General features: G+C 45.0%; 1 protein-coding gene across 2 annotated transcripts; it reads left to right on the forward strand.

The window, feature by feature from the left end:
- Positions 1 to 3431: 3431 nt before the first annotated feature.
- SETD7 (SET domain containing 7, histone lysine methyltransferase) lies at positions 3432 to 26636 on the forward strand. 2 transcript variants are annotated; one of them, XM_075501044.1, is made up of 8 exons: positions 3432 to 3547; positions 9027 to 9156; positions 13953 to 14154; positions 16253 to 16442; positions 17759 to 17840; positions 18982 to 19099; positions 19390 to 19547; positions 20526 to 26636. In XM_075501044.1, the coding sequence occupies exons 1-8, from the start codon at positions 3508 to 3510 to the stop codon at positions 20704 to 20706; spliced, it is 1101 nt and encodes a 366-aa protein (XP_075357159.1). In that variant the 5' UTR covers positions 3432 to 3507; the 3' UTR covers positions 20707 to 26636. The 2 variants fall into 2 exon arrangements, 1 of the variants encoding a protein (XP_075357159.1); XR_012775637.1 differs by lacking the exons at positions 17759 to 17840; positions 20526 to 26636 and having other exon boundaries at positions 19390 to 19528.
- Positions 26637 to 27256: the final 620 nt, after the last annotated feature.

The raw sequence follows: 27256 nt of genomic DNA on the forward strand, positions 1-27256 counted from the left end.
TGTTCTTCCAAACTGAAATGCAAGGGAAGTCAAGGAACAGAGATTGCATGTCCAATCTCACCACATTATTCTCTGTGTTTTGCTGCTCTCTTTCATTATATGATCATGTGTTTGTCTCCAAAAGATCCTTACCACAGTCAGAGTAGTGCAGGGAGATTTAGGCTTTTTTTTCCTCCCAGAGGTTGGCATTAAATAATAGGTTAGGCAAGGGATTGCATAAACAATAATAAGATTAGACTGTTGGATGCAGAGTTAACATTTAAGGAGGGCAAGGCAGCATCAGGCCCCTGCTTAGAAGAAAATAAAAGAGGCAACCAGCTCCTGGCAGCTGGAACAAATTTGAACAATGCTTAATGATGTGAAGACATACTGAGGCCCAACATGTCTGCTTGTCTGTTTAGATAGTTAAGAAAGCTGAACGCCAGCCTAGAGGTGCCTCTGCAGTCTACCAAAACAAGTGAAGAAGTCTAAACTGATGAGACCCCTCTAAATGCTGCAGCCTAGTAAGCGTTTGCTTGGGATTGCTCTTGTAGTGGGCACCTTGGCTGAACCAAACTGTTCACAGCTGATTGCCGCTTGTTTTCTGCTCCATAAGGGACACTTGGGAATAGCTCGGCAGATGGCTGAGCCCTCATGCAGCAGCCTCGCTGTGGGTAATGGTGCGAGTTGAGTTTTTTTCCAGTTTGATGTTAAATTTTTCCCCACTTCTTAATATTCACCATGAAATGCTAGAACAGAGTGTTTACCATCATTTTCATTTAAGCGTTGCTATGCTGTTCTTACAGCTGTATTTGAAGTTAATGGAAATTATGCTTTGAACATATGAAATGCTGTGTAATGCTAAGAACTGTTGACAACAATCCAGTACTTGATATTTACCACACACATTAATAGTTTTAGCCCGCGTCTCTTAGTTCTCCTACTGTAGGAATGATAACATGTGTAGTGCCATTGCTGTGCTGCAAAAGTAAGTTAATTAATGTGTGAGGAAGCTGGGTACCACGGAGGGAGAAAAGCAGAAGCTCTCATAAGTGTTACCCTTGTATGCAGTGGAGGACAGTAAATAGAATAAGCAAGGCCTGAGGCTCTATGTGGAATGAACAGGGCAAAAGGCAGCACTGTAACCATACAGCCGGGCACAGGCCGGAAAAAGCGTATGTGGGTGTGCAGTTAAAGGCAGGAGAATAGCTTCTATATAGAGCAGGGCACATTGCAGTTGGGGGGGTATTTCTTATTTTGGGAAAACTTGTGGCCTTAGCATTTTTACTGTGTGATTTTTTTTTTGCAAAAGGTAGGGAAACAGGGTGTGCTTTTAGTATGAATGCTGCTATCCCACATCCTGATGAGCTTCTGCAGGTGGGCACCCACCACACTACCATGTTTAAAGGTCCTGTTGATCTGCACTTTCTTGTTTGCATGTGTAGGTCACAGCAGTGCCTGTTTCCTTGCTTTCTGCTGTACTTCCTGAACGCTTGTTATCTCTTAGTGAAAAGGGTACCTACCGCGTGTTCCAGCTCCCGGCCCATAGCCTCGTCTCCCTTCTGCTCACCAGATATGTTAATAGCTTAAGCACATCACCTTTGATAACTTCAACACTATGTATGCACTGAGTATCAATTAATCTCTTCAGAGACTCACAGTTAGTGAAAAGAAACAGATACATTGTATAGGGGTTCCTATTGTGCTCACGCACAATATTACTGTGCCTGAGCACAATAAACCTGCAGATCTAAGGAAAACAATGACTATGCCTTGTTCTCATGCCTCAGTGTCCTTTTGGTGGGTTGAGATCAGAATTGTTTTAAGTATATGGGCTTGAAACCACAAATCCTCCCTCCTAACAGCAAAACTGACCGTCCTTTAGTTAAATTAACCACCTATGATACAAAAGCAAGCCCTTCTGTTCTGCTCAAGCTTTCTGTACGTCTCAAATCCTCTCCAAAGCTCTTGAGATTAATATTTTATAAGTTCTCATGTCAATTAGGTCAAATACTAACCTCATTATTCTCCTGTTTAAGGATTTCCAAACTCTCTTTCTGCAGACATATCTAATTATTTTGTCTCTCTAAGCTGTAGCTGTCCTGTTTTCCTGGTGCGATGTTGCCCCTGACTTCAGCAGCACTGCCTGGCAGCCCGTGGCTGACTCAGCGTAGGCTGACCAAGTCCTTCAGGTGGGAAGGGACCCCAGGAGGTCTCTACTCCAGGCAGGGTCAACTCTGAGGTCAGATCAGGCTGCTCGGGGCTTTATCTGGTCGGTCTTTAAATGCCCCCAAGGATGGAGACTGCACAACCTTGCTGGGCAGCCTGCTGCCCTGCTTGGCTGTCCTTGCGGGGAGCGTGTTTCTCCTTATGTCATGCTTGAACCTCTCTTGTTTTCAGTAATGCCCGTTGCCTCTTGTCCTCCCACCACTGCGAAGAGCCTGTTTTCTTGGTAGTGCTGCTGCTGTCAGTGCTGCTGGGCTGCTGCTGGGTCCCCCCGAAGCCATCTCCTCTCCAGGTTGAACAAGCCCTGTTCCCTCAGTCTCACCTCGCAAAGCACGTGCTCCAGCCCCCGACTGTCTGGGTCATCTCTGGCAGGATGAAGGAGATACCTCCTGCGCTCCCAAGACAGACGTCTGGAAGACCTAGAAACACTCTGACTTTCCTTTAAGGTGATTCCTGTGTATTGTCAAGCTGTGGTGGAGAATGAGGTCCCTGCAGTACACTGAAGCGTGTGGTGATAGAGCACCGTCCTCACGTCCCCTGGGCAAGAGCTCACAAATCGCACCCGCTGCTTGGGGTTGTCACCCTTCCTGCAAAACTGAAATCCAAGAGCCTGTGTGTTTTGGCAGTTAAATCCCTCAACGTCAAGAGCAACAGGTAAGAGTAGTTCTCGGTGTGGTGGAGGGAGAGTGGTGTTAGGGGTCCGTCAGGAGGTCTACTTTGTGAGGTGAACTGCAGGAATACAAATTTGGAGCAACAGCCCGAGGGTGCTGTGCTAGCCCTGTGCAAGGCTGAGTGCCCTGGGGGCCCAGCGCTGGATGGGCTGGGGTTCTCCTGCCGTCTGTGCTGCTTTGTGCCATTTTAGGAACATTCTTCACCAGCAAATAAGGCTTTCCTCGTGCGTGCGCGTGAGCACCGTGCGCATCCCCGGCAGCGTGGGCCTCGCACGCGTGTGCGGGGCGATCCGCGCCCCCCGCCGTGCCCGGCGCCACCGCCACCGCTTCCACCGGAGGTGGCTTCGGGCGGCCGACACCCGGCCGAACTCGCCGCTCCCGCCGCCGCCGCGCCTCTCGCCAGCCGCCATTTTGCGGCGGGGCGGGGCGTCGCCGCCTTCAACCTCCCTGTCCTGCGGCCGCCCGGCGGGCGCCGCGAGCTTCGGCCACACCCCCGCCCCGCCCCTCCCGGCCCGCGGAGGGGGCGGGGCTACGGGGAGGCTCCTCCCTCAGGGCCGGGGGGGAGGCGGGGCGGCGCGCGCGCGCCCGCCCGAGTTACCGCGGCTGCGCCCCGCCCGCCGCCGTCGCCGCCATGGACAGCGACGAGGAGACGCTGGAGGAGACCGTGGAAGGTACCTGCCCCGGGGGGGGGAGCCGCCGGCACCGGCGGGCGGGCTGGTGGGGAGGCGGCGGCGGCGGCGGCCCCGCGGGCGCCGGGGTCGCGGGCCGGCGGCGGCCGGAGAGAGGCGCCCGGGTCCGGCGGCAGCGCATGACATCAGCGGGCTTATGCAACGGCCGCGCTGCCGGGCCGCCGCCGCCGCTGCCGCCGCGCACGTGGCGGTGGTGACCGGCGGCGGGAGGGGCTGCCGGAGCGGGGGGCAGCGCCGTGTCGTGGGGCCGGGCCTGGCGCCGGTACGGGGCTGCCGCTGCGGCAGCGCGGCACGGGCGGGCCGGGCGGGTCTGGCTTAGGGCAGCCCGCCGCCGGCAGCAGCCCCGTGCTGTTGGCGTCCCTCGGCCGCCGCCCGCAGCTGGGCGCTCCGGCCGCCGCAGTGCCGGCCCGAGCGAGAGGCTGCAGCCCCCGGAGCGGGGGTGACGTTTACTCTGCTCTTACTGTGAGAACAAAACCAGAAGTACTGGTGTTTTGCCGTTGCGGCTGTGGCCCCCGCTCTGTGCCCTGTGCAGCCGGTGCCCTTTGTGGTTTGCGCGGCGGGCCGGTGCCCCGCTTCGTGCTTGGGGCAGCCGCCGCCTCTCCCGCGGCGCGGTACCGGGGCTGCGCCGCCCCGTCTGCTCCGAGCCGCCGTGCGGGCTGCAGCCCGCGTACCTGAGGAAGCCGCGTCCTTCGGCGTGGGGGCAAGGCTTGTGAAAGAGGCATCCTTCCTCCCGGAGCTCAGGTGGCTCCTTCAGACGCCTTGGTGTATCTAGGCATACCCGCCCTCGGGGAATCCTCTGGAGGTGCGGGGCGGTCGCTCTCGGAGGCTACAGTTCCGTGAGCGCAAAGGGAGAAGGGAGAAGAAAACGGCCGCTGGAGGAAGTGGCTGTGGCCACGTACCTGGGCAGCAGAGCAGGAGTCGAGTCGCCCGCGTTGGAGCGGGAAGGCCCGTCTCAGGAGCGATACGCACCCCCGTTTGTGCTAGCCTTTTACGAGCAGAGAACTAACCCTTTAAGAGTTTTAAAACAGAGGCACGCGCCTCTGGAAGGCATTACTAATGGAAACCTTGGCACGCAGCGATGCAACTCAACAACGCGCTGTCGTCCTGCGAGGCAGCCGGGAGCGCGGTACGGGTTTGCCTCGTGCGGCTCTTGAACAAAGCGTGCCAGCTGTGCCTGAAAGCGCCTGCTCCCCAAAGGCACTTTCCGGCAGGACTATGCCCTGCCGGGAACGATCCTGGATTTTCAGCTGTTGGGATTAAGCACACAAAGTAAGGAGCTGCCTGTGACAAGATGCCAGTAATTCTCACCGTTCGGTGGTGGGCTGTTTGTATCTTGTGGCAGGAGGATTAGGCCTCGCAGCACATTTCTCCGAAGAAGACATCGAGCACGGCAGCTTTGTGTAACAACAGATGCGAGCTAAGCAGCTGCTGCTAGGATCTGGATTTATTGTCTAGGTATGTGGTAACAGAGCCAGAGAGAAGCGTTGTTGTGTAAAACATGGTTGTGAGGGGAGTGAGGTTCTTCAAACGCAGGGTGCTGTGGCTGCGGTGTGCCCTGAGCCCTAATAGATGTGTCTTTTCCCCTCCCTTTCCTCCCCGCTCCTCAAATCTGTGGGTTACTATTGTGTCTTGGGCAGAGAGTCATAGTTTTGATCTTCATATCACAAGTAAAGCGTTCTGCCGTATCGTGGATTTGCTTAGCGTTTCTGTGGGCTAAGGAAATGAGTTTTTAAAGCATGTTATTCAGCAGTGTATATTAAAATATGTGTTTTTCTGAGTGACACAGAAGCAGGGTGCTGTTTGGGGGTGAATAGGATGGTTGGGTGTTTTGACATTTACCCAAAGGAAGTTAGAAATACGACAGAAATCAGCACTTCTTTTTGGGGGTGGTGGTGGTGGTGTGGTTTATTGTTTTTATCCCTAAAACATCCATCTGGCATCTTTGTGGCCAGAATCTTTTATTGATGATGCACACTGTATGTCTTCTGTTAAGTAATAGTAATACTGACCGTAAAGGGCTTTTATCTTTGGTTTGTATACATCAGTGTTTTTGGTAAGTGGCCCCATCATGCTGCATTGTGAAGTAGCCCCTGTTAGTGTAATTCCTTTTCTTGAAGAGTACATGGTCTGAGCTTAAGAGGAGATCTTGAGAGACCCTTAAAGAAGTAACAAAAGCGAGGTTTTACAATAATTTAAAAAGATCTTTAAACATTTTGGATTTGTTTTCACAAATGGAGGAGAGAGGCAAGAAAGGGAAGTGGAACACTCTGCTTTGCTCTCACTGAAATAAATGAGGATTTTTTCCATTGACTTCATCTGAAACAGAACTAGAGCCTAAGGCCTCAGCCATACAGGAAAAGTTGCATCTATGTAGTTAAACTTGAAATTGCTTTTTTCCCCCCTATTGACTAAGAGAGACTGAATGTCTCTTGTTTTGTTGGGATGGGGGATATTATTTTTTTTTCAATAGGGGAAAATCACTAGCATATTAGAAGAATTGGATTCTTTGTAGTTTGGCTGAGATTAAGACTCTGTATAGAAGCCTTCGGATCAAAGCTGACCATTTAAATCTCTGTGTCCTACCGTGCAAAAGTCCTGATGTGTGCTGTGTGTAAGCATGGCAGCTTTTGTGTTGGGCTTTGCATTCCAGCAAAATCTTGACAAAACTGAATAGTCACAGAGAACAAAGTAGCAAGGGGGTTTTTTTGTTGTTTGTTTTTTGTTTTGTAAAAAGTATAATGTACCAGTACTGTCAGTATATTTTTTTAATCCAAGTGTTTTATAAAAGTTTTGCTCTTCTAGTGAGGGGAAAACTGGTACTGTATTGTTTATGGTATGTTAACTTACACCAGTATACCCTTCCCATATTGATAAAACCGAAGCCTTTAATTAAAACCATAAATGTTGACATAGTTGTTTTGTTCTAGAAGAGGTGTTCACATCAGAAATTTCACTGACCTTTTAGTTAAATTGACATAAATGCTAAAACTTTTCCCTTCTACAAAAAGGGATGCCCTGACTGAATGGGAGGAAAGAAAAGCCTTTCTTCTGTTTGGAAAGAGCAGCATGCTGCCCTTTCTGTTTTAAAGGGTTCCTCTTCCTACAAACCCTTTAGTGATGTACCTTCCCACACACGCACTTTGGCGCTCTCTTTTTACTCTGTTACTTCTCTCAGTTGGGCGGTAAGCAGTGGCTGATCGGTTTTATTAACTTTTTAAACTTTTCACAGTTTTCAGTCTAGCTGGGACTGGGAACTTAATTTAAGAGCGCAGGGCTGTTTTGTGAGGTGGCTGAACCCAAGGTGGGCTGCTACCCCGAGAGGGGCAGGTCGGCTCCCAGCCGCCTAGCTCTGCCGTGGCGGGGGGTGCGGGGTCAGCTGCCCGAACCAGCAACAAAACAACGAAGGGAAGAATTTTCTGGCAACTTAGTGACTTGCGCTACTTGCAGAGGGTGCTAGGCAAGTGCCACAGCAGGTGCGAGGGAAACTTTGGGGAGCACGCGTGGGAAGGGTGAAGGAGAGACTCTTGGCTCTTGGATGAGTTCAGATACCTAACCGTTATTTTCTCCTGTACACTGTCTTTCTTGGTCCATTTCCATGCTCAATGTAACAAGTGCAGGAGATGGGTAATAAACCTACACAGCCTTACTTGGTTACTTTGAGGAACATTCACTTAGCTTCTTTTTTTTCCTTCTATCTTTGTCTCTCTTCCCTCCTTTTTTTTTTTTTTTAAATGAAATTTTACTTTGAGGTAGACAAAAGTTTGGAAATATATCCTGAGAAAGTCTCCGGTGCTGTATGGCATTCTTCTGTCAATCATTCTGGTATTAGAAGGCAGGGGCAGCTCACGTGCCTCACAGGAGAGAACTTCTTAACCAGATGCTGCCCCACATCCTTACCATGCCCTGTCTGTGGTGTCCCTGAGGGGCTGTGAAGCATCCCAAGGAAGCAGTAGCTTATGGGGATGTGAGAAGAACACGTGGGCATGCGTGTGCCCTCTGGGTACCCTTGTCCCCGCAGAACCCTGTGGACCTGTTGCAATTGGGGCATGAATAGACGGACTTCTGAAGCCACATGGGTGGCTGGCTTTTTCCACTGCTGTCTGCGCAGCTTGTTTTCTCTCTGGGCATAGGACTCGAGGTTTGGCAATACTGAAGTGCCTCTTGTTGCCTGCATCAGCCTGGGCTGTAGTCGCTCCCCCTCACACTGGAGTTTGTTTCTGCCTTTTCGTATGTGTGTTGAACCTTTTCAGTTTAGGGCAAATTTGGTCAGGGAAGAGCTTGACCCAGAGCCTGTAGAAGTGGGTGTGTGTGCTGCCTCTCATTGCTAATAGGCTTTGTATGCCTCACCAAGAGACTCAGGGGATCAGAGGTCAGTTTTTATTTAGAAATGTGGAAGAACATAAATATATGCTAGCTTTTATTTGTTTGTCAGTGTTGATGCAAAATTTATACCTGCTAAAATGTCACGATGGGAGCTTGTTGCACCCGCACCTGGTGTATCGCTGTGCTGAAAGCAGCCCTGCTGAGCTTGAGCATCTTCTTTCTGCAGTCGGAGCAATGTTCTGCTAACGCAGTGCTAAGGACTCCCAAGTTCACACAGGTAAACTAGACGATAACAATTGTTTAAAACGCTCTTCTTCCATCTTCTTCTGGCTTTGAAGAGGCAGATAGAGATGCAATAGGAGCCTTATTATGCTTTAACTTAATCGGAGTTGGCCAGTTGTATTCTGTAAAATACAGACCCATGCAGATGAGGATCCAGGTGCCTCGTCCCTCTGCTTTCCCCATGTGCAACAGCTGTTAATGGGGAAAACTGATATGGCTAGGAAAGGGAACGGGATGGGGGGATGTAATGTGAACACATCAGAAAGGCACTGGAGAGCAGCATATGAAATATGAAATAGCGAGTTGACTGACATATTGCAAGGGCATAGTATTATATATATTACATGCTTTTATTTCTTTAAATTGCTGTGGATATAGCTACGAGGTAGCACACCCACATTGTTGTAAGACATGTATTTATCAAAAGAAAAAAACAAACCTTTTCTTACTCAGTGGGTTGAAGTCTAAATCTATTCTGTTCTCACCAGGAAATACATATTTTAGATAAAGAATTATTATATTTTTTAAGACGTATATTAACAGGAGTCAGAATAGTATGAACCTTGTTTCTTTTAGAAACATGTCTTTTTGCTTATTCTTCTCTTCTCTCTCCTCTCTCTCATCCCTTTTCTTTTATCCTGACCCTTTTTTATTTTAAGCGAAGTGTGTTACACAAGTACAGACTTCAGTTGTACTGAATCTCTGATCACTGTTCCTAACAGAACTGTTTTGATGTGGATTACTGTTTTGTACTAGGGAGCTACTGCATTTCAAGCGTCTACATAATCAGAACAGGTTTGTAATCTTATATGATGTTTAATGTGTTCTTTTGCTCTTTGTCTGGATTTTATTTCAGGGCATCTAGATGATGATGGGTTGCCACATGGATTCTGTACAGTCACCTATTCATCTACAGACAGATTTGAGGGAAACTTTGTGCACGGAGAAAAGAATGGCCGTGGCAAGTTCTTCTTTTTTGATGGAAGGTAGACACTGACTCTTTGATTTTTCTTCTGTATTCTGCCTCCTGCTTGCAGTGATACAAAACTAATCTACATTGATTGTATGCTGCTGAGTTTCTGCATAAGCTTTCTCATTAAAAACTGTAGCTGGAAAGTTTTTTTTCTACTGCTGCTGTAGCCGTACCTTTGTGGGCTTGGGGGCTTTGTATGTAACGTGATGCCTGGAGTTGGTTCCTGGTGGGAGAATGCCGTGGTGTGAGCTCTTTTAGCTCTGTGAAGTGATGAACTAATTAGAGACCATAAGAACTGGGAGGTGGTTGGAGCTATTGGAAACCATGCTAGCAACAACTTGGCCTACAAAGTTCAAGTCATAAGTGCAGGTGGAATTCTTTGTTTGTCTTATAGCTCTATACAGAGACTGCAGCTGGACTGGGAGCTCCCTGTGCCAGACCCCACACGCAGACGTAGCACCTTGACAGAGAGGCTTCCCCTCTGCTTGGTCTTGGAAATTGTTTAGTGGTTAAAGGACTGAGTTAAATATGGTTTTGTTCTCAACTCTGCCTAATCCTCTGCAAGTTGCTTGTGGCCGGATTTATTTTCAGAAAAGCCCCTGTAATTTCCCCGCTCTTCACTGGGAATTGTGACAGTGAAATTGGGCTAGTCTGTGCCTATGCATGTATTTTCTTCTCAGGTCTTCATTATGAACACCTTGTATGTCTTCCCGCAACTGCAGCATTTCTCTCTGCAGTTGCTCAGAACTTCCTCCAAAGGAGCAGCAGATGTATAAAATGACACGATTCTTCATGGTTTTGCAGCTGTCGGTGGCACTATGAATAGCAGCCGTTAAACTGACAGTCGTGCCGGGTCTACTCCCCTCCTGCTCAGCGAACTTCTGAGCAGGAGCAGAGGTATTGTGCTGTCTCAGTGAGTCAGCTCCTTGTCTGTACTTGCCTTTGCAGTTGCTTCATACTGGGGATTGTGGGTTTTTGTCATGAGAAAGATAATATATTTATTCAATTATGCGGAAACTGATCAGGCCTCCAAGCTTGGATGAAGAAAAATCCCCACTGTTGCTGGTAATGGGCTTATTAAATCTTGTATGAGTAACTGAAAATCAGTACTGCCCAGCAGCTGACCTCTCTAAAATAGCCTTTTTTTTAAAGTTGGCAGACAGCATCTCTATGGACACATGTACATAACGCTTCTGTGCTTGTTGATGATCTCAGCAGAGCAGTTGCTGATTGTACAGTCAGAGAGACTGGCCCACTATTTTGTTTGTAGGGCTGCTCCTCAAAGTAATCCAGGGTACAGGCAGTGCTCTGTGGGAAAACTCAGGCTGCTGCTGAGCCTTTTCTGTAATGCTTCAGTGTTGCCGACTTTTTTTTTTTTCTTTTTTTAAATTTTCCTAACCCCTGAAAAATGGAACAGTTGGCTACTGTATGACTTCGGGAACTAGCAGAATGAAAATATACAAAAATAGTCTGTAATGTGGTTTTGGAAAATGGGGTATTTTTATAAACTGCCTTAAGCTTATTTTAATCTAGCTAAAGCAGCCTTAACCAAGCAGTGATTAGTTACTAAAGATATTGCACTTTACCTAGCTACGCCCAGCTAGCAAGGGTGAGTCGCTCTCTGAAGCGCATGGTTCGGGTGTCATGACGTGTTGCAGGAAGAATGACCGGGCATAAAACAGGACATGCTGTTTCCATTAACTGTGCCATGGGCAAGGCTGAGGGTTTATGAAGAAGATAAATGAATCCCCAAAATTTCTCAAAACACCTCTCCCCTTGCAGTATTGTGTGCTTCGGTGCAGTAAGTTAGCTGGTTTCAGCATTCCTGGATCTGTTTCCCTCACAGGCTGCTGGTAAAGGCTGACAGCTGAACTGCTGTAGGTCTCTTGTTTGGGAGTCGCTGAGTCCTGTCAGACGCTGGACTGGCAGCAGCGTAAGCATTCTCATCTTTTGAGTGTTGGGAAATAGGACTGGCTGCCTGGCTGCCTTGTTTGCCTCAGGGAAAACTTTTCCCTTTAATGGAATAGCTGCCCCCTTCCTGTTGATCATTTAAGGGAGTGGAAACCTGGAATGAAGTATCAGTTGGTTTTTCCTCCCCCTTCAAAAATGCCACGAAACCCAACATATTCTTTCAGAGAGAGGTTTCACCTCTGGCATACTCCCTGTTTTGGACCGTGTACTTGAGCTTTCATTGGTGCTAACGCTTGCTGGAGTGCACTTTACAAAACACTGTGCAATAACTGCGACCATGAGAGCCGTGTTTGGCACAGATTGCAGCTGCTGTTCTCCCTTAACTAGAAACTCTTGTAAACTGGCATCTCCCGGAACACAGTAGAGAACGGTATTATTTTTAAGAAAAAGTTTTCAATGTTCCCATATAGAGAGAAGGGTGGGAGATCAGGGAGTGAGGCATGAATCGATCAGGGTCTATCGATGTAACTTAATACCTGGAAGGATATTGCAGTAAGTATTCCCCCCCTCACACCTCTTATCACTGGTTTATTTTTTAGGTAGTGGATATCCTAGATCCCCTCTAGGCCAGGTGGATAACGGGAAGACAGTACATCTGAAATCTTGACTTTAGTAAAACTTTACATTATCACAAATATGATAACCTTTGCAAACCAGAGAAAATTTAGGCTAGCTCAGGGTTTGTATTAACAAGATTTTGTTTATGCAAGACACAGAAGCTATTTATTCCTCCTCGTGCTGGTCAGGTCTTAGTTGCAAGTATTGTGTCTGGCTGCAGACACCATACTTTGAGAGCTTAAAAAGAGAGAGAGAGAGAAGGGGGAGCGGCGTGGGAATAACTCAAAAACTGTGAAAAGTATAAAAGTTTTAGAGAACCTGACTTTTTAGGCAAGGTTGAAAGACATGGGATTCTTTCTTTAGGTATGTATCTTCTGATTTCCTTAGGTGATGTGAGAGTAGAAAGAGATGGATCTTTTGTATTAAGCTCCAAACAGTGTCTAGTGAAAGAAAACCTAGAGATTTGAGTTACAGTAAAAGAAAAGATATTTTTTCCAGTGCTGAAGCACTGTTCTAATTTAGCAACTTGTTACCTTCAACTAATATCATTAAAGGTAACAAGAAGGTTTTTTGGTCTGTTTCATTACATCAACTGGGGGTGGCTGCTTCTTTTAAAGAGTAATCTGACATGTGGACTCTGTGTGTGTTGCCAGCTACGATGAAATTCAAAACTGGTGATCTGTGATAAACTAGAGGAGGAAGTGGTGTCATTTATAGTCGAGTAAGTGCACAGATTTCTGGTGGTTCCCTCATCTGCTCTGCTCCTTCCCTGTGCTGGGGTGCCGTAGCTGTCTGTGCAGCTCTGTGGCAACCTGGATCAAGAAATTCATCCGACTGAAAAGTAAACCAGCTTTCCTGCCCCTTCCTGCTCTGCATCTGGTTTGCATCGAGGCTTTTACTGTAGCAGATTTTCCCATGGAAACCTCCGCCAGCTTGCCAAAGTTATGTAAAAACAGAGAGTGAAGCTTTAGAAACCAGAAAGTTAATTCTGAGAAAACATTCATTCCACAACTTTTTAAAACCTGTTTTGTAAAGTTTTGTAAAACATGTAGAGTCATGTGCTCCCAGACACTGTTTGGGCTTATACCTTAGACGTCTGCATCAGGAAAAGAATTATGCAGTGAAGGTATTGTGTACTGCAGCTGGCTGTTAGCTAAATATGCTGGGGTAAAAGCTAAACAGTTTGTATTTCCTTATTTTAAGAAAGGAAGTGAAGCAGATTGCAAGGTATTATTGTGCCCCTTCTAAAGGGTTTGCAAGACAAAACTGAAGTGAAATGTTTCTTTGTTCAAATCCAAGTGCAGCACTAGTTCTGTTTGACAGGCTGTGTTCTATTTTAATAGAAATACATGCAAAGTGACAGTGCTTTTAGCAAATCTGGTACAGATTGCTGCTAAGTGTATCACTAGGGAGCTAACACCGAACTGGTAGCAGGTTGCAGTTTGTGCCGTGTTGAGGTCCACCTGTACGGCAGTTCAATTCCGTCTCACCAGAGGGATGTCAGTAAAGATCCAAACGTAGGAGGTAGAAAATCCTAACGTGAGAGTAGCCTGCTTGAGCAATAATTTCTTCTTTCACCATGAGCATCCATTCGCTGCTGTAATTTGCTACCCCAGCCTATAAAAAAAGCTCAGCAATGTAATTTGGATGAATACTGCTGTGCCCATGCAGCGCACCCTGGTGAAAGGACAGCTTAAGTTGTTCTCTGCCTTTGGGGGTCCGTAGAAAAAAGTTTCTGTTTTTCATCTTGGCTTTACAGAGAAGTCAGGTTTACCCTCCTACTCCCCTTGCCCTTGTCCCCCTCAAGTTTGGTCGAATCTAGCAAACACATCAGATTTTCAGACATGGGGAATAGTGATGCCTGGTGGGGGATGGAGGAGAGATGCTGGAAGCGGCGTCCCAGCGAGAGAGCCCCGGCAGCCACCACCGAGCCTTTCGGCATACCTTTCAGTCCGCCCGCGCAGAGCTCTGCCCCGCAACAGCCTGAGCTCTCGGAGAGAGGCCACTGAGAAAATGAAGAAAAGCTGTGATTGTTGCAGTGGTGGTGTGCATTTCGGGGAGGGTTGTAGGGGACCTGGCAATAGCAAACCAGGCATCAACAGTTACCTCCTCCTAGGACCTGACTTTCTTGACGGTTTCCCCTCAGCCTCTCTGTACCAGTCATATGTAGAGTGATGAGCAGAGGAGCAGGATTGTGCTGTGCCTCATGTCGAGGCTTTGGGTTCACCTCTTGGAGAGGTGAATAGTCTTCCACTGCTGTTTTCTTTCTCTCTTTACCAGCACTCTGGAAGGGTACTATGTTGATGATGCCCTGCAAGGCCAGGGAATCTACACTTACGAGGATGGAGTGGTCCTTCATGGCACATACGTGGATGGAGAGCTGAATGGACCAGCCCAGGAGTATGACAGTGACGGGCGGCTGATATTCAAAGGGCAGTATAAAGACAACATTCGACACGGAGTTTGTTGGATTTATTACCCGGTAAGCCTGCCTGACCACCCGCTCTCTTTATTGCAGAATAGTACCATTATGTATCTTTCCTTTCTCCCCAGCCAAAACAAATAATCCACTGTGACCCAGCTATCCAAAAGTCAACACACAAAAATCTGGGTGGAAGATTTGTGCATTCTGATTTTGGATTATCCAACATACAGTTAAACCTTTTCAGTGTTGAATGTTTGCCCAGGAGACAAGATTCAGCAAGGCTGCGAGATGCCTCCACTATTTCCATCTTCCAGGGAACCTAGCCCCTTGGAAGTGCATTTATGTGTATTTCCTTGGGAAGGCTGGGCCGGTGATTTTGCCGCTTTGTAGTGCTGACTGCAGGTGCGGAGCATGGGAGCCATGCAAGCTATTGCAACCTGCTGCTCTTATTTAAGTAGGAGGTGAGACTTCGTCCATTTTTGCAGGGTATGTTGTGAAGTCTGGCTTCGCCCAACAAATCAGAAGTAACCGGTGTGAGAGCTGTGCCTCTGACTGGAGTGTGGACAAGTGCTTTGCTCATTAAGCAAGCCAGGATTTTATCTTTCTGATTCTTAGTAAACACTCAGATATTCCTCTGGAAAACTGGAGAAATTTTTGATGTGCTTTTATAACCATGCTAGTTAGGGTAATAATGGTTGTACTGTTTTTTAGGGGGTTTTAATGTAAATTTTTTAAATGTTAATTCCTATTCAGTCTTACACAGCACTCCAGAGTTGAATCTTTCAATCTTTACCTTGTGCTGAGGAGGGGGAAACATCTGCATGTAATTAAGCTGCTGGTCAAAGACCAATCTATTTCTGTGCTCCATATTGCACATACTTTAGTTGCAGTTTCATTTCAAATGCTCACCATTGGCTGTTCGTTTTATTTACTGGTTTTCACTATTGCCATTAAGCATGTGTTAGAATCAACAAATGCCTGGTGTACGCTGCCAAACAAGTAGCAGTTTTGCAGTACTAGTGTATAAAATACACATAGCTGACCCTTCAGGTCATATGCCTCCTGCTTCATCTTCTAGCTGACAAAGTGTTGCTGTACCTTCTGGAAATGTGGATATTTAGAGGTTGTTTAGCATCATCATCTTGCCAGACTAAAGGATGCAAAGGTGTTTCAAAAAAACCTTTGCCATGGAAGCAATTGTTTATGCATGGTTCTGTGCATGATGCTGTGTGCACAAATTTTTACCCGAACTTAAGGTTCACCGTTCCTTACTATGGTATGTTTGAAGCTCTTTCATCCTTGGAGTTGAACAAAATGGTGCCACTCTGAAATAGAGTCTGTGTGCAGCAATCTTGATCTCAATCAGTCTATTTCCACATTACACCTACTGTTTTTGCTCCAGGGCATTATTTGATGTTGCCTTGTCCTTTTTGAAATACACACCCGAAGTCGTTAGACCTGTGCTAATCTATGCATCTCATTCTGCAATTCCATAAATAGACCTAACCGGAGTTGCAGGCAAATCACAGATGGCAAAGCCCAGGGCTAAAATGTGTAAACTTTAGAGAGGAAAAGCGTTGCTGTTGGTGGCTTTCAGCAAGCAGTTGTTCTCATTGAGTACCACCTGACATGGTGGGGGGGATGCTGGGACAGAGAAACTCTCCAGTTGTCCAGCAAATCTTTTTCTTTTTCTTTTTTTTTTTTTTTTTTTTAGCAGGCTCAAGTCTTTTGATGTACTGTGAATTAGCAGTGAGCAAGGCAGCGTTTTAATTTTTTCTTTCCTCCAGCACAGTATCATGCTAAGAAAACTCAAAGTTTATGTGTGGCTTTGGGCCTTGGTTTGCAGACTGTTCACATAAAAATTTTGCCAATTGAAACTCAGTATTTGTGTCACATGGAAGGAAAGACCTTGGGTTTTGCCTATTTCAAACAATGTAGAAAACCCCGTTCATTTCTTTTGAGTTTTATGCTGACTGGAATGACTTCACCCAGCTTCTTTATGTGTCTGTTTCTCACTCATTCTCATGATCTCACATCCGAGCTTTCTGTAGCTTAGACTGCTTCTTTAAAAAGTTGAGAAAAGTCTTTTTCATTTACTGAAGATAGTAAAGTATAACTAAATGCTCTGCCTTTTCTTTCTTGCCCGTGCTTTCAGGATGGAGGCAGCCTTGTGGGAGAAGTGAATGAAGAAGGGGAGATGACTGGAGAGAAAATAGCCTATGTGTACCCTGATGGAAAGACTGCGTATTCTGGAAGGTTCATAGACGGAGAAATGATAGAAGCAAAACTGGCAACTCTGACATCTGTAGAGGATGGAAAACCTCAGTTTGAAGTAGTACCAGGCAGTAAGTTCAGCTAACACAGAAACTTCTATTCTCACCACCAGCTCTTTGCTGCAAACAGCTTGGTTTCTGTCACGTTCCCCATTAGAGACTCTAAAGGCTGGCAGCGATGAGGTAGTAAGTGTGTTAGTGAGAAGCCCTTTTTCTAAATTATAAAATTGGACAGAAAGGCACGTGGAGCGATCCCTTTGCTCTGGGAACAAGCCCAGATGTGTAGATATGGGCAGTGACCCATGCGGCGGTGCTGCTGAACTGCATTTCATAACCCTTCTCTCGCATGCTGATGGGCACAGTCCTGCTTGTCGCACACACCGCTGCCATCTGTGCCAGCAGGAAAACCTGCTTAACCATGTTAATGCTGGCACGGTTACAGCCTTGTTTTGTTAGTAAAATAACTAAAAGTGGAGAGGGAGGCCGTGGTTTGGTTGTAGCTCTCAGCTGGGTTTGTGCAAGTGAATGTTAGCACTGTGAATGTTCTGGCGTCCGCATTATGGGGCGGAAAGGACACAGAGATTGGAATTGGTGAACTAGATTCAGTTGTTGTGTAAGAGTCTGATTCACCAGCACCCTTCAGTCTGTCTAGTCCTGCTGATAGAAAGTGGCTATGAAGTGGTCTCTGGAGGAAGCTGCCTTCAGCCAGAACAGATCTTGGACACCAGGGACAAAGTTTATCGAACTTTGTAATATTGTGTTTTGGGTTTTTTTTCCCATCTTATTTCCACCTGCATCGTAACCTATCTCCCAGATGGTCCTCTGGCAGTTGATTGTAGAGGGATGTAAGGATATAATTAGAGCTGTACTGCTGAGTTGCTTATTAATGGCAGGAAATAAATTACTGTAGCAAGTGTACTTTGTGCTTACTGAACGTTATCTTCTGGCTGAAGTCTCTTCAGGATTTGGACTAGGAAACATTTCATATTTGAAATAGTCCAAGGTTTTTTATAATTAATGTGTTATTGAATAGATACTTATAAATTTTGCTTTACCTTTAAATTTTCATTAGAGACTCTGGGAGGGTCAGTTTTGAAATACTGTCCAGTCCTCCTTTAAAAGTTGATAGTTTGAAGAACATGACATATCACCTTTTTGTGATAATACTGCCACTCTAGTATGTTGAGGGGAAAAATAATCAAGAAACAGTATCTCACTGAAGACCTTTTACAGATGCTGTTCTGTTCAATACCTGGTTTTGGAAGCATAACATTTATTTCTTGCAGTCATTAAAATTCAATTTTTGAATGTCTTGATTAAGTTAAGGGTTGCATGCTTTCGGTACTGCCAATTAGTTTATTTCCGTTGTTGATTTCTGGTTTTTTTAGGCCCAGTATACAGTTTTGACAAATCTACTTCATCCTGCATTTCTACAAATGCACTTCTTCCTGATCCTTATGAGTCAGAGAGGTAGGCTTTTTTTCTTCTCCACTCTTTCGATATTGTCCATATTTCTTTGCTGTTACGTATTTAGGGCCTAATTTTGCAAACCTTTTCTCATTTAAAATTAAAAAAAAAAACGTGTAAGGGTTTGTGAAATGGAACCCATTACTGCACATCAGTCAGCATTTGACTCGATTGAATTTCTTTCTGATTTGCACAATAAAATTGCACTCTAGTGGATAGAACACAGCAATACTTTTAAGAGATTAAAGTAGGATAATTTCTGAGCATTTCAAAGATGTTCAGTCAAGTCCTGGACTCCACTAATAGCCCACATCTACAACATTCTGAGGAAAAAAGTATGCTGTTCCCTCTGTTCTAGATATGTAACTAGCTTCGGGTTGCAGTGTGCTGCATTCAGTGTGTCTCGCTGGATGGCATGGGTTGTACAAAGTTTTCTCCTCTCCCTACAGATGTAGCAAAGTGGCAAGAGTAAATCATCAAGCTAGAGGAAAGTGAGATACTGTTTGTGCCGACCCTGTAATGTCAAAAGATGTTCCTTAGCAATTGTCTTATCATAGTCAGTCAGTGGTATCTCTTCCGTGGCTATTCCACAATTACACTTTTTACCTAGACTTTTAAGAGGCCTAGCTCTGTAGATATCTCGATTGTGGTCCTTTTCTGATACTCTGAAATATCTAAGTAAATGATTAGTAAAATGCTGACATTAATTTGCATCAGGTGCTTGAAGATCTAGGGCTTCACCTTGAAAACTCTTGCTCAGTGGAGTAATAATCTGTGCATGTACACACCAGCAACCTCAGCTTAGTGGGGACCTCTGGGATTCTGGTATTTTATTGAGGGTGTTGCTGAGTTGAAGCCATCATTGAGGAGTAATAGTAGATTGGCATTTAAAAAAAAAAATAAATTTTCAAACTAATAGATAAAGTCAGCCCCCGCTTTCCACCAAATCTCCATTTTGCCAAAATAGAGAGAAAGTATGGAGGAGAGGAAGAAGAAGGAGTTGCATTTGGAGGTTTTGAATTATTATTATTAGTTTTATTATTATATCAAAATATTAGCCTTTATGCCAGTAGTGTTGTGATAATACTTCTTGAAAATGAAAACGGTAGCCAATCGCTAATTCCATGCTCTTTTCCCCTTGTAGGGTGTATGTTGATGTGTCTCTCATTTCCAGTGCTGGAGAAGGATTATTTTCGAAAATAGCAGCAGAAGCCAGTACAGTTATGTCCTTTTACAACGGAGTGCGAATTACACACCAGGAGGTAAAGGAGAGAAAAAAGTCAGTCTGAATTTTCATTGCTCCTTCTGAAATCTTATAGTAGGATTTTTATACCCACCCCCTTCCCACCCTTAAGATTTAATACGATGGAGTTTAATTGAAAGAAAGTGCATGTTCACCTATGTATATATAAAAAAAGTGGTGGTTGTTTTTTTTTTTTAATGACTTACACACAGGAAAAGCTTTAGTTGCATATATTTGAACGTTTGCTTTCAAACTGCTGGCAAAGTTGACCCCTCCACACACACACTGGATTTTTGCCTTGCAAACTAGGTAGACAGCAGAGACTGGGCCCTCAATGGAAATACAATATCCCTGGATGACGAAACAGTCATAGACGTGCCAGAGCCCTACAACCACGCCGCCAAGTACTGTGCCTCGCTGGGGCATAAGGCCAACCATTCTTTCACTCCTAACTGCATCTACGACCCGTAAGTAGAGTCCTGTGTTTCGGAGCAGAGGCTGTAGCCTGGCTGTCCGGGCTCACAGCGTGTTTCTGGGCAGCTGAATGAGGAGCAGCCGGTGGGGCTGGGAGTAATGGGTCCGGGCACTGAAGGAGTTCGTGCTCACCTGGACCGAGTTGGAGACTGGCTGGCGTTGCGGGTGCTTGATGTCTCTTGGGACTTACACCATGGAGTATCCTGAAGTTTGCAACTGTGTTAATTTTGTCATGAACTTTAGGAGCTGCCTCTTGATTCTAAAATGCATAAGCACAGCTCTCTAAATCCTAGCTTGGCTAGGACTGCACCATATTTGCTGAACTACAGATGCTTGACCAGCACCATCACATGCGCTTTCATTTCTGAAAGTCAAAAAATAAGCATCTTGCTGCTCTGCAGAGCACTAGGAAACTTGTGATGTACTCTTCATATGCTCAAGAGTATAAATATTTTCATACCAATGTATAAACGAACAGACCTGTGGAGATATATACGTAGAAAATAGTTTTCCTTTATTAAGCCAGTTCCCTTTACTGTGGGACCCTGGGAGAAGATGTACAGGACTATGTTATGATTGGTAGGTAACCTGTACTGAGGACATGGAGATGAGCGATTTTCCATGCTCTCCGGTCTCTCATAACCTATACTGTTTTCCTGTCATGCAGATGTTTACCTCTGCAAGCCCAAGGCATGTGGCAGTGATTAACTTTGTTTTATTTATTACAAACAAGCATTGTTGCAGGACTGTTGAAAAACTTCAAATAATAGAGCTACACAAAGCTGCTTTAATATTTTGCCCTTATTACTGAAGTCTTTATAAGGTGACTCAAAGCAATCTACTCATCCGATATCAGATTGTGTGATATTACTCTGAACTGTGAGTGACCTCTGAAACTATAAAAGGGGCTAACAGAGTCTGTGAATTTACGGCTAAGCCTAGCAAAGGTGTCTGTCTTATTCTTTGTCTAGGTTTGTTCATCCTCGTTTTGGGCCTATCAAGTGTATCCGTACCATCAGGGCTGTGGAGAAGGATGAAGAATTAACAGTGGCTTACGGATACGATCACAACCCCGTTGGGCAAAACGGGCCAGAAGCACCGGAGTGGTACCAGCTGGAACTGAAAGCTTTCCAGGCTGCCCAGCAAAAGTGAGATGGGAGCTGCTTCTCCGTTCAGCAAACTGAAATAGAAACTTGGATCTATGCACTACCTTTATACTGAAAACTGGACAACCAGGGATTGTTCATGCTGTTGCATCATAACTTTGCATTCTGTGTTAAGAGATAAGTTTCTTGCATACTAACTAGGTTTGACTGTGTTACTCATAGCAGATTTAAAATTAGCTAGCGTTGCACCAGTCTTATCTGGAGAAATTATTTAATATTCTATACGAGACGTGATATTCTTTGGTAGCTTCTGCTTTTGCACCATATGCAAAGATGCCAAAAGACTAGACAGAAAACTAAAATGGGTATATCGTTCACTTTTAGTCGGCAGACTTAGTGTTGCTCTCTATCTGCCTAGGCATTATTGTGCAACTGCATTTTGCATATATGCCACTTGTGATGATAACAGTAATATTTTGATATTCTCTAATAGTAGCATAATTTTGCCTTTTTAAACCTTTGATCTGAATCTTGCAATAGAGCAGTTTATTTATTAGCATATAGGAGGCTGGATTTTAACTCCCCTTTCCTCTTGTCTGAACGTTGTTCTTTCTACAAATCCTCTTTTGCGGGAGAAAATCCTTTCTAACTAGTGGAAAGGCTTGTGTGTGTATGTGAGAGTGCTGTGTGTTGGTCTCTGTGGCTCTCTAAATAGTATAGCAACATGTCCAAACCTAATATTTATCTAGCCTTTACGGCTGGCTTATTTAATTTATGATTATGACACGCAAATGAAGCTGTTCTTTGCATGAAGATTTTTTGAAAGGATAAAATGGATTCACTTTTTGAAGGACTTTCAGAAGTACATGTTCTGGAAGGCAAGCACATTACTTGCATTAGTGTCCATGAGGTGGTTTCTGTATTTCAGCTGTTAAAGCGGCCAGTTCTCAAGGCAGAAATTCTAGCAAGGAGATGCTTGCATCTCATGTGAATTCTCTTAAAGGGGGTGTATGTATTTGAGGGCAGGCTGTAGTACTTGGTTAAGGAGAGCTGTATCTTTTGTATGTGTTCAGTTGACAAAGAATGTAACCTTGTAGCCGTCTTTTAGTAGTACTGGTTAAAGACAGTGAATTAATATAGTATGAGATATCAAAATAAGATTTTAAAAAAAGTGAAAAGATTGTTTTTGAAAGACAAACAATGAATGTAAAAACATCACTCACTGCTCATATTTAGAAACAGCAGTCGATCCATAGCTTTGCAGCCAACAGTGGGGGCTTGTGAATATTCATCTGCAGGGCTGTGTTCTGGGGTTTTTCAGGGGTAGGGAAATTGTTGTGTGTTTTTTCAGATACTGTACTGGTCTTGCCTAATGCTGTATAAGAGAGAAATAATGTATCATCTCGGTCTGGATACTGGAGCCCTTCTGGGATTCCGATGCTCTCTTTGGGGTTTAGCAGCTTAGGAAAAATTCAAATGCATTTGCAACACTTTCTTTAAATGTTTGTAGTTTAAAAAAAGTTTGTATATATGTAACATAAATGATTTGGAAATCAGACTACCTTTCTATTGCAACGCATTTTGCTTTGTTGCTTGAATGGTTGGAGGTGTCTGGCTGTCTGGGGAGCTAGACATGGAGAATGTGTTGGGTTGGTACCTGCAAGTGGAAGGATGAGGTTGCTGTTTTGTGCAGTCTGAGAATCCTTGCTTTGGTACCTGTACGAAGTTAGGAATTATTCATAAGAACCTCTTTAACCTGGGGCTCTGTTTAGTCCGTGTGACTGATCACAAACCTTTTCCAGCACCTCACCATTTAAGCTTGCACAAAAGCTACTCTGTGCATGTGCTGGGGGGGAAACAAGTAGGCTCAGGGCTTTTTGACACTCTTCCAGGAGTGGTCTGAATGTGAGCTTTGACACCCCTCATCTCCTCACGCTGGAGACTCGGGCCACAGCTCCGCGTCTCGTCCGAGGCAGGTGGCTGGCAGAGGTGACAGCTCAGGGACTCGGCTGAGTGTGCAGAGACAGAACTGAGCCTCACAGGTGAGGGCGAGTTGTCAAAGGCCAATTGGCAGCACAGCTTCAGCAAATGAACCTCAACAAGAAATATGTCTTGATCTTTCCCTGCCTGCCCACAGGTCATTATTCTGGATCATTGCTGTTTCAGCCATTTGCAGAAAAGCGTGCCTCTCTGGTAGGAAGCTGTTGTGTGCATCTTGTGGATTGTTCTGCCAGGACCATGAAGTTTGCAAAGTTGAGGCTTGTATTTAAGTGCAGGGAAGAGGAGAGGGAAGATACGTGACTGAACCCTGCTGTGAATGGATGGTAACTCCTTCCACAGTCTTGATAACCTGCTTTGGACTGCTGGCCTCTTTGTGCCCACTAGAGAATCGTGTTTAAAATGTTATGATCTCTAGAGTTCCTTTGGCTTCATTCCTGATCAGTCTCTGATTCCTTGCCTATCTCCTCTTCGTGTGGAGTTGCTTATGTTTTAATAGATTTGTCAATCTTCATGTTGCCTGCTTTTTGAGACACATACAAGATAGGTGCTCTTTGCACATCAGGTTTGAAGGTTGCCTCCTAAAATAGGTATCCTCTGTGTGTTCTCAAAAGCTGTTCATTTGGTGGCAGTCAAGCAGATTCTCTTGCTCTTGCATATGCTTGTAGGCTGGTAGTATGCCACAGCTGTGGCTATTGTCTCTGTTAGCTCTGCTGTCCTTTTTCTCTCTGCTCTGTTAAAATCTATTGGTCCTCCTATAGATCCCTTCTTTGGTGACCAACCTTCGAAAAAAGTTGTGATTATAAAGCTGCTTTGGCTTGATTCAGGACCAAGCCTTTTAACTCTTCTTTGTTTTCTTTTTCTTTGTGGTCTGTTAGAGTGGAGATGGTTGGGATGGTTTTTACCACAGGGTAGCAAAAGGGCTCAGGGCTCAGTGTGTCCTTCAGAGGTTTTTGAGAGGTGTGCGTTGGCAACCACAGGTTTAAACACAGGTTAGTTACAGAACTCCAAATAATGCCTTAACTTGGTCAACGTATTGCAGCTCAGCTTCTGGGGCTCACTAGGTAGCGAGACCAGCTTAGCAAAATTATTTGTCAGTAGTAACACGAGACCCACACCAAAATGTGGTTTTAATTTGGAGCAGAGTCATTTTGCAAAGCAATCCATTTGAGTTTGTTGAATGCAGCTGACTATTGGTGAATATGCAATAAATAAAAAAGCTCCACTTCTCAGAGTCTGGCCAAAGACCTGTCCTGCTGGCACAGAAACTGGAAGAAGAGCTGATGCCTGTCAGCTGAGCCTGGGTGAGCAGCTGGCTCTCGGAGTACCCGTTGTGACTAAAGAATAGCATAAGAGAACCTGGAATTGCTGCTTTTTTCAGGTACAGATCAGTTCCCGATGTCTGCCTTTGGTCTGCAGTGCTGCATGTGGCTCGTCTGTGATGAGAGGGTTGTTACCTGAGCTCCTTTATGAGAAGGAGCCTCTATCAGCCTGGATTAGAGGCTGCTGATTGTCTCTCCTAAAAAAAAAAAAAAATCTTAAATGTATCTTCCTGCTACAGCAGCCCTGTGTCTTGTCACCAAGAATACAGAAGCTTAGTTTTCTGGAGAAGCAGTTAATCTTGGAGACCAGAGAGCATGAGAAGTTACAGCTGAGAGCTACCTGCTGCTGGGTCACTCCTCGGGATAAGAGGGAAAGGGCTTAGGCCTAGGGGAGGTGTCTCAGGTTGAGTCTCATGCTATAATTTGACTCTTTGGGATCTGCTAAAATACTTGATTTTCCTTCACAAATCTGAAAAGGCTTTTTTCCTTTTTTTTTTGGTAGTAATTAAAAACACCTTAACCTAGATAAATACAAAAACTGTTGAAAAAGTCAAAGGAAATACGTAGATATGGCTCTTCAGCGATCAGTGACAGCTGTGATAGCTTTTTGACTTTTTCCACAGTTGCAACAATACCCGCTAGGATGGGCCGCGATTTTTCCCAGATGCAGCTCCTGGGCAGGTTTCGAGACCTTTGGGAGGCCGGTTGCTCAGCCTTGCAAGGCCACGTGTTTCGGGAGCGACTAGGTAGCCTTCTCCTTAGTTCCGCCTTTTCGGATGCGGAGTGGCTGTGGTTTCTTTCCCGAGGCTGTTGCAGTACGTTGCTGGCATGGAAGCCAGAGTGCCATCGGGGATTTCTCACCCTCTGCCAGCACTGGAGGAGCAGAGTAGCCAACGTATCCCGTCTGGTACAAGAAACCGAGAAGCGGTGGAAATGGCCACTTTTCTGTTTCCTTCCCAGTTGGCTGCCCTTGTCCTTCAGTCGAAACTGGTGCTCACCACTTTGGTTGTGCCAGGAACTGTACAGTGTCGCTTCTGTCCCGGGGACCTCTATGATTTCTATCCTTTCACTCGATTTGAAGTCTTTTTGGAAAATGCTGCCGTTGCGATGAGGTAACGAGTTGTACAGAGCCAGTTATCTGCTGCTTTGTTTTCCTCTGGCACAGCAGAATTGCTGGAGCTGTGGGTGCTTGAGGAATTCACCTCCAAACACTTAAAAAAACCCAGTTGCTTTGAAAACAATGTTGCTGAAGTGTCTCCTTATATGCTGGGGTGCTGCATTAGACGCCTATTCCTCACTTACACTGCGCTGTCGTATGCTGAGAGCATTTGGGCGAGGAACGCAGGCGTGGGAACGGCTTTACCTGTGGGTGTAAATGGGCTTCACGCTCACCTGCGCCCCGGGAAGAACTTGTTCCTTTTGCTTTGTGTACTGGAAACATGAGAACTATATTTTTGGACAAAGCATTTCTAAGCAGTCTTATAAGGGATTTTTTTTTTTTTAAAAAAGGTGCAAGATTGAGTGCATGTTTACTTGCCCCAGATCAAAGGTTTTGAACACTAAGGTCACTATCTGTTGAATGGACCCTCCTCTTGGCGCTCTTCTGTCTTCAGGCAATTGAAGCTCCTGCCCTCTTTCTCTACCAGTTTTACTGTAACTGCTATTTTTTTTTTCCAGGAGAAATATATATACAAAAATTCTAAGCAATTAAATGTTCAAGCCATAAAATCATGAGTGTGGGAAGACCCTCTTCACAAGTTTTAACATATTTGTATGTAAAATGATGTTTGTATGAAATATTTTCATGGTAGAATGAATATTTAAAAAAAAAAGGTTCCAGTAAGATCTAAACCAAATTTAAAAGGATGTCTTTTTGTAAGATGCAAGTGTAATTGATTACCAATAAGTAGATTTTTTTTTTTAAAGGGGAGATGCAACAAATGATCTTTACAATTACAAATGGTCGTTTCTGCTATTTGGGAAAGTATTTATGCAGCATTACACACGGCTGTCATAAATAATTGCAATAGCAAGGCCAGTCACATCTTCAGGACATACCTCTCAGCTTGTCCCTCCGTGATATTGTACAAATGGACCCATCCTCCTTTCTGCAGATTTCCTCCTAGAAAACCTTTCCTACTGTAACTGTACTGAATTTAACTCTTGAGCTAAGATCCAGACTAAAATTGTGTATTACTTAACAGTTTCTGCTGGGCCTTCTGCTATTTTAATACTCTTTAGCCCATAATTACTGGGTTGTCTCTGTTCTGAAGAACTAAGTGCTAAAGAATAATCCTTGGGGTAAGCTTATACGTGTGTTAACAGTTAACCCCGGAGTATTTAACTTGTATACAGTACTTGATAGGTGTTTTATGACATTTGTACTCGAACTATGAGCCTTACTGAACATCTGTAGGTTTATTCATGACTTTTAAAAAATGGATAACTCTAAGAAAGATGTTTACATGAATGATGATTGCCCTTCCTTTGATGTTATGAATGAGGTTTTTATAGTGTGTTTGGGTGTATGTGCAAGGAAGTAAGAAAAATGTTTCTGGGGAAAAATAGACTTGACAAACATTTGTAATAAGTGAATTTTAAAGTTCGCTTTAACTGCGCTATGAAGGCAATGCAGATATTAAAATATTCAACAGAACTGCTGTCTCTCCTTGTTATTTGTGTGTCATGGTTTTGGGCATCCTCTGACGTCTCCCCCTTGCTTGTGTACTCTGTGGTTGCTTTGCAGCCATGGTTATTGCTGATGCACAGGAGCAGGATTTGGTGCACAGTTAACAGACTTCTAGGCCGCATTATATTAAAAGTGAACGAACAGAACACTCCTAACACCACTGCCTTGGGGTTTTTTTTGGCACCTCTGCTGCTTTTGTTATTCACTTCTCTCTTCTCAGTGCAACTAACGTGGGCTTTAGTTGTGTTGTGGAATGGAAGAACATCCTGCCTCTGTATGCCAAAGTGTCTTTAACAGTTGCATTTTAAAACGTGTCAACTTGCACTGGTATACTTTTCTCTTGCCGTTGCTGACTGAGGCAGTAGGAAGGCATGGCAGCAAGCAGCAGCAGTGCCTTCCAGGCAGGTAACCTACTGCTGTCTCCTAATTTGCTGTATGCATCCTGCTGGGTGAGTGGTGAGGAATGGGGCAGCGCTTTGGTGCCTTGCCCTGCCATCCTCTGTGATCTCTGCAATTGCTGTGGTACCTCACGGCCTCTCGTGCCTACCTGCACAAGGTGTAGGTGGGCGAAGGCTGTGCTCTCCCCT

Source organism: Mycteria americana, chromosome 4 (assembly GCF_035582795.1).
Source record: "Mycteria americana isolate JAX WOST 10 ecotype Jacksonville Zoo and Gardens chromosome 4, USCA_MyAme_1.0, whole genome shotgun sequence".
Classification (NCBI taxonomy): domain Eukaryota; kingdom Metazoa; phylum Chordata; class Aves; order Ciconiiformes; family Ciconiidae; genus Mycteria; species Mycteria americana.